Raw genomic sequence first — 6,589 nt, forward strand, 5'->3', positions numbered from 1 at the left:
AAGGCTTGCAGAGAGGCGCGCGGGACCAAGGGGCTCACTTTCACGATTTTATTGAACAAGAAAAGTCCCGATGCATAAATAAAAAAAAACACCTGAGTTGTGGGGCCGCCCCGCCCGCCGCCCGCCCGCGTCCGGTCAGGAGCTGTGCTTCTGCCGCTTCCAGAAGCGCTTGACGTCGCTGTGCCCAGCCGGGGTCACCACCATGAGCCGCTTGGCCGAGTTCTCGAAAACCAGCACGCCCAGCTCCCGCGCGTGGGCCAGCAGCAGCTCGAAGTCCACTTGCGACAGGAACTGGTTGTACAGGACGCCTGGGGTGCGCAGGAGCGGAGGGCGAGCACGTGAGGCGGGGGTCCCCCCCGTGGCAGCCTGACACTAGTGTGTGCCCAGCTCCCACAAAATCCAGACTGCCCTGACTGGGGACGTCTACTGACTAGTGCCCGCTTGCCCCAAAATCAAGTGGCCTGCCAGCTTTCCGTGCAGGAAACACAAGGTGACATGCGTGGAGAACTCTTCAGCCCGTCAAGGCTGAACTGCCTGCCGTCCCTCATGCCGGTGCCCAGCGCCACTCACCCTCCGTGAACCGCAGCCTGTCCCTTTCCAGCTCCCACAGGCGAATCTGGTCCGTGATGGTGGGGGGCAGCACGGGGGTCTGCGGGGACAACAGTTGGCTGAGGGGTTTCAGGGACACTGGCCCTGCACTTGGTCCCCAGGTTGGGGGGACTTCTCCCGCCATCTCACTGCCAAGTGCCCAGGGTGCCTGTGTTTACCTGTTTGAGCATCACTGGGTGGGCCCTTGTCCTTAGGAAGTGGATTATCTGAGAACAGACAAGAATGGCGAGAGGGCTTGAACCTACTGTCGCCAGAGCACAGCCGCTCTCTCTAGAAAGCCCCAGGGCCACCTCCCTGTTGTCGGCTCCGCCCACCCCTGTTCACCTGTTGTTACCCTTACTGCACCGCCCACAGCCTCTCTATTGGTCAAGTCTGCAGTCTGCCCTTTCCATTAACTTGTTTTTTTCTTTAAAATAGCCACAGCTACTACTTTTTGATCAACTTACTGCTAGGCAGGCTCTGAGCTTAATGCTTTAGCTCTGCTCTCCTGCTGAGTGCTCCCAGCAGCCCAGGGAGGTGAGAGCTGTCACTCACCAGAAGAGGAATCAGGGAGGAGAGAGCAAGCCCAGCCCCCGCGGCCAGGCAGTGGTGCCGAGACACAAGTCCCTCTGTGTTCTCCCCCGAGGGGTCTGCCCGTTCCCACTCCTGCAGGCTGGACTTCGCCTCGCGTGCCCAGCGCTCTGCTCACACACCGCACCACTGCCTGTTGTCCCAGACCCAGTGCCGGGGATACCTGCTGGGCCGTGATGCCGCTGGCAATGGCCTGCTGCACGCTCTCCCGGGTCACCTGCGCCACCACCATGTTGGGGAAGCGATAGAGCATCTCGGAGAAGAGGGCGATCAGCGCGATCTGCAGCTCCGACTCTGACGCAGGGAGAGGACAAGCGGGTGAGGCCCCGGCTCCCGGGCACGCTCGTCCCTCCAGTGTGACAAGACGTGGCCGAGAGCTCCATGCACTGCCCAGTGACCGTGAACACAGACGCATTCCTGCACCCTCCCAGCCTGCTCTCCAGGGGCCCTCGCCCAGCCTCACCTGTGTAGGCATACAGCCGGTAGTTGGTTTCCACAACAATGAAGCCCGGCTGGTGCACAGTGCCCCCAGCCCCAGAGACGCCAGATGAGAGATTGATGGCCAGGCGCGTGGGGTAGTAGCGCCGGGACTTCCTCTGGAAAGGCAGAGGCCCTGTGTCAGGTGTCACCGCCCCACTTCCTATTCTGAGACGTCAGCTCCCATCTGTACACAGAATCTCAAGGCCCAACTCCTCTCCCCCAATGGACCCAACTGCTTCCAGCCTCTGCCCTGGAACCCCCGCTTCTTCTCGCAGGCCAAGGTGACACAGCACCCTGCTTCCTCCCCAGAAGGCCTGGGCCGGGGTGCTCACACCTTTCTCTGGAAGACGAGGCCAAATTCACGCAGATGTTGCAGGAAGTTCAGCAGGGAGTCACTCATACCCTCCACAGAGTAATCCTGGAGGAAAAGACAGTGGCCGGCGGCGTCCACAGCACCCTTCCCAGCCCAGCCCGTCACCCTTCCTCCTCCTTCCTTGCCCCACGTCTGGTCACCCGGCGTGCACTCTGCTTCTTACGCTCTCGCTGCACGGCCCACAGCCTGCTGCCACCCCCGCCTCCCCGCCTCGGCCCCTGGCTTACCTTGCCCAGAGTAGAGAAGCTGAGCTGGAACAGGAAGGAGAGAATCTCCACGAGGTCCATGCCCCGGCTCTAGGGAGAGGAGGGGGGACAAGGAAGAGAGCTAGGAGGGAGCAGGTGTGAGCAGGGGAAGACCGGTGTGGGCGGCAGACTCTTGGGCAGAGCGAGCGGGGGGTGGGCCCCAGGCCTCCTCACCTGGGCGGTCTGCAGATACTGCAGCATAAAGTACCAGAGCTGGGCGGGCGTGTCCAGCAGCAGGAACTGGAAGCCGGCGGAGGTAATGCAGGGGGGCTCTCCTGGCTCGGCACTAGAGACGCAGGGGGCAGTGATGGGGACAGGCAGGGAAGGACCGTCACCGCCAGCAGCGCTCTCCGGTTCCCGCCTGGTGTCTTTAGGCTCTGCTGGACCCAGCTCTGCTTTTGCAGTCAACTCCCTCGAACCTGGTCCCACTCCAGACACCATTTACCAAGGACCCAAAGAGACGGCAGAGCAGGGAGTCGCGTTACCTCCAGCTTGCTCACCTCTTCATGAGCCCAGCCTGACTGAGGAGCTGGGCCAAGTCCTGGCTGACGGCCGCACTCGGGGAGCCCACCATGAAGTGCAAGACCACCTGCAGAGCAGAAGACAACACAGAGGCTGATGCCTCTGCGAGCCACAGATGCAGCGGCGCGAGCGCAGAACCGCAGAACCCCAGGGGCCTCACCTCCCATCGCTCCTCTGCGTACTTGTCGAGGGAGGGGACATCCCGGGCATGCTTGTCGGGTCCCAGCTGACTTGTGTCATCAGACCAGGCCTTCCCCCTAAGGCCAGGACGCACCAAGAGGTGAGGAACCTTGGCTCTGTTCCCTGCTGCCTGTCTGCCCCCTCTCCACCCTTACCTCAAGGGCCATGCATAGGGGACACTTCCTACACCATGCAGCTGTATCTGATTCAACTTCTCCCTAAAGGAGTTCTCAAAGGTGGGCCCCGCAAGGCTCCAAGGAGCCCCACTCCCCGCCAGGAGTCTCCTCTCCCCTCCAGGAGTTCCCTCTCCCCCCAGGAGCTCCCCCTCCGGCAGCTGAACTACCTGTCCCCCTGGGCTGGCTTAGGAAGAGATGGAAGTGACATACCCACCGAGAAGGGCGACGCGGAGGTTCTGGCGGAAGACGGGGTTGAGGATGAGGCCCTGGAGGCCTCCAGGGAGCAGCTGGGTGTGCCAGATCCGGAGGCCGCTCAGCAGCCCCGTACTTTGCTCCTGAGCCCTGGAACAGAAGCCGAGATGAGTGCTAAGTGGGTGTCCCGAGAACAAAACGAAGGAGGCCCACACAGGCTCCACTTCTGCCTCTTCCGAACCATTTCAGAGTGAAGTCACTGTCTCCTAAACACAAATTTCTTCCTTTTTAAAAAAAGATTTATTTATTTATTTGAAAGGCAAAGATACAGAGAGGCAGAAGCAGAGACAGAGACAGATCTTCCATCCGCTGGTTCACTCCCCAGATGGCCTCAATGGCCAGAACTGGGCCAATCTGAAGCCAGGAGCCAGGCGCTTCTTCCGGGTCTCCCACGTGGGTGCAGGGGCCCAAGCGCTTGGGCCGTCTTCCACTGTTTTCCCAGGCCATAGCAGAGAGCTGGATCGGAAGTGGAGCCCACATGGGATGCCGGCACTGCAGGCGGTGGCTTTACCCACTACGCCACAGAGCCAGCCCCTAAACACAAATTTCAGAACCTTGCTACAGACATCACAACTCTCCAAGAAGGAAGACACAGCATGCAAGCTTTGTGGTGTACCTATTAGTATTTCCTGAGAGTGTGCCAAAGAACAGCAGTTTGAGAAATCTAGCTGCTGAGAAATTTGTATCTGGCTGAGAGTGCCGTCGAGACTCACTTGCTGAACTCCTTCTTCACCCACAGGGCTACGGCAGCTTGCGGCAAAGGCTGCTCCAGAAAGAGCATCCGCATCACCCAGTTCTTAGCCAAAGATGGGAGCTCTCTGCAGAGGGTAGAGGTCAGAAATCAAAACCAGAAGCTGCCTTCTATCTCTATCTCTGCCTGACATGCCTCTCAAACATCTCATCTCACCAGAAACACACACACACACACACACACACACACGTATCTTAACCAGTCCTGCTGTCCCCAGAACCCCCATCTGTTCCATCTGCATCAATTTGGAGTAATTCCCAAGCCGTGCCAGGCTGCTACGGTTCTGCCCAGGATAACTCATTGCCGTCTGCCAGCCCTACCACATTTCTCCACCACAGTTGCTGCCGTGAAGGGAACTCCTCACCTGAAGACAGCCAGACAGGTGGCAGGGTGCCCATACAATCGATCCAAAACCCCAGGGCTTAGGCTCCCTAAGAATTCCTGCAGATTCCTGCATTGTAGATGCACCCGGTTCAGTCCACCCCTAGAAGGGGTACTCTCCATCACCTGAGAGACAAGTGTTAGCCGCACACCCCCGCGATCCACACCAGGGTCACCCCTGACCTCTGACTCCAGATCCATCAGTCCCCACAGTAATACCCGTGGTGTCCGTTCCCAGGTCATTTATCTCCTGCTGTCTCTCCAAACCTGACCAGCCTCCCCTCTTTCCTGCCTCCTCATCCCACTTCTGCCCACCACTCCAGACTTCCCTCAATTTCCAAGTTACTAACTGGCCTCTACTTGCAAAAATCATTTTGGTTGCAACGACCTGTCTTCTTTAGCTAAGCGGTAGCAAAGAACCTTGTCTGCGCCCACTCTCTCCCTCCGCCCCTCCTGCAGAGCAGTCTGCAAGCTCCAATTCTGTCCGTCTTCCCCATCCTCTACTTCGCACCCCTCTTCTGCGAGGTACGGCAAAACAAACCTCTGCTCTCCACGCTGCTCAAATCCAGACCCACCACTTCCACCTCCCCCAAGTCTACCTCACTGCGTCCACCCCGATCCACACCGTCCCATCCCCTAACTTCTCCCCGACTTCTTCTCCCCGACTTTTCTGCCACTCCCCACCCCTCTCTGCTCTCTTCTACCTCCGTCTACCCGCCCTCCCGGGCCCGCTCACCACTCTGTGCCGACCCCCCTCACTCGCCCCGAGTCTCCAGCCGTCACTTAAACGGAGCCGATGTCCCGGAGATGGGGGAAAGGATGGTCAGGAAATGAGAGAAAAAGATGGAGAGCAACGAGGGATTTCACAGCAGCCCAGAATGGGGAAAACAGAAGAGAAGGAAAGGAAGAGGAGTGGAAAAGTGGGGAGGATGAAAATAGGCGCTGCACTCGGGGGCCGCGGGGCGTACTGGGAGTTGGAGTCCTGTCCCTACGCACCTCGGAGCAAACTGAAGCTATTCTGACTACAACTCCCGAAAGGCAGCGCGAGGAAGCCGGGCGGAGACAAGCTGGCCCTTGAGCGAGCCGGGCCGCCAGAAGTCGGACCATTTTGTTCCGCGCCTCTCTCCGCCCACGCTGCTAACGGCGCTTCTAAACGGCGTGGACCGAGGCGGGACCTGGAGAGAAATGCCCCGAGGGCTTCTTGGTGGAAGGGCGCCAAAAGGCAGGGTGGGGAGGCACTTGGAGAGCACAAAACTAGATTGTTTGAGGTCAGAGGTCCCCCGCGTAAGCGCTTTCGCGAGTTGACTGCTACCCCGATCCCACGCGCCTTGACTCGCGGGCATTCAACAAGTCTTAGTGTCTTTCAGCATGCTTCCAATCCCTGTTTAGTTAGAAGACCTTAATAAATAGGCTGGTTTTTTAAGATTTATTTATTTATTTGAGAAGCGGAGTCACAGAGAGAGAGAAGGAGAGATAAGGAGAGAGGTCTTCCATCTGCTGGTTCACTCCCCCAGTTGGCCACAATGGCTGGAGCTATGTTAATCCAAAGCCAGGAGCCAAGAGCTTCTTATGAGTCTCCCATATGGGTACAGGGTTCCCAAGGACTTGGACCATCTTCCACTGCTTTCCCAGGCCATAGCAGAGAGCTGGATTGGACCAGAAGCAGCTGGGACACAAACTGGCATCCATATGGGGTGCCGGCCCCTTTAATAAATAGTTTTAAACATAGCAGGTTAAGCCACGACGTGCAGTGCCGACATCCCATATGTGCGCCAGTTCCAGTCCTGGCTGCTCCACTTCCGGTCCAGGTCTCTGCTAATGTGCCTGGGCGAGCAGGGGAGCATGTGGGAGACCTGAATGAAGCTCCTGGCTCCTGGCTCCTGGCTCCTGGCTTTGGCCTGGCCCAGCCTGGGTGGTTGCGGCCATTTGGGGAGTGAATCAGCAGATGAAAGATCCCTCTCTCTCTCTCTTTTTCATATAAAGGTGCCTGAGCTCCGTACCCTTCTCTGGCTCCTGCTAAAGCAGACCATGGGACCAGGTGGTGATGGCT

General features: G+C 58.6%; 1 protein-coding gene across 2 annotated transcripts; it reads right to left on the reverse strand.

Annotated features, from left to right (window-relative positions):
• Positions 1–34: 34 nt before the first annotated feature.
• On the reverse strand, positions 35–5,496 carry GTF2H4 (general transcription factor IIH subunit 4). Of its 2 annotated transcripts, none has more exons than XM_051854875.2 (14): positions 5,276–5,496; positions 4,523–4,665; positions 4,121–4,225; positions 3,366–3,497; positions 2,960–3,056; positions 2,778–2,866; positions 2,452–2,563; positions 2,260–2,328; positions 1,994–2,077; positions 1,643–1,775; positions 1,343–1,473; positions 768–815; positions 571–649; positions 35–308 (listed from the first exon to the last, which is right to left on the reverse strand). In XM_051854875.2, the coding sequence occupies exons 2-14, from the start codon at positions 4,660–4,662 to the stop codon at positions 136–138; spliced, it is 1,392 nt and encodes a 463-aa protein (XP_051710835.1). In that variant the 5' UTR covers positions 4,663–4,665; positions 5,276–5,496; the 3' UTR covers positions 35–135. The 2 variants fall into 2 exon arrangements, with proteins under 2 accessions (XP_051710835.1, XP_051710836.1); XM_051854876.2 differs by having other exon boundaries at positions 4,523–4,609; positions 5,276–5,449.
• Between the last annotated feature and the right edge of the window lie 1,093 nt (positions 5,497–6,589).

The sequence above is a fragment of the Oryctolagus cuniculus genome, chromosome 5 (assembly GCF_964237555.1).
Source record: "Oryctolagus cuniculus chromosome 5, mOryCun1.1, whole genome shotgun sequence".
Lineage (NCBI taxonomy): Eukaryota > Metazoa > Chordata > Mammalia > Lagomorpha > Leporidae > Oryctolagus > Oryctolagus cuniculus.

What these genes read in the sequence shown, in the direction of transcription:
- GTF2H4 (XM_051854875.2), bottom strand. Translation starts at nt 4,662, where the DNA reads ATGGAGAGTACCCCTTCTAGGGGTGGACTGAACCGGGTGCATCTACAA. An exon ending in ACCTGTCTGGCTGTCTTCAG is followed by an intron (nt 4,226 to 4,522) that starts GTGAGGAGTTCC and finishes TACCCTCTGCAG; the next exon opens with AGAGCTCCCATCTTTGGCTA. An exon ending in CAGGCTGCGGTTCACGGAGG is followed by an intron (nt 309 to 570) that starts GTGAGTGGCGCT and finishes TGCGCACCCCAG; the next exon opens with GCGTCCTGTACAACCAGTTC.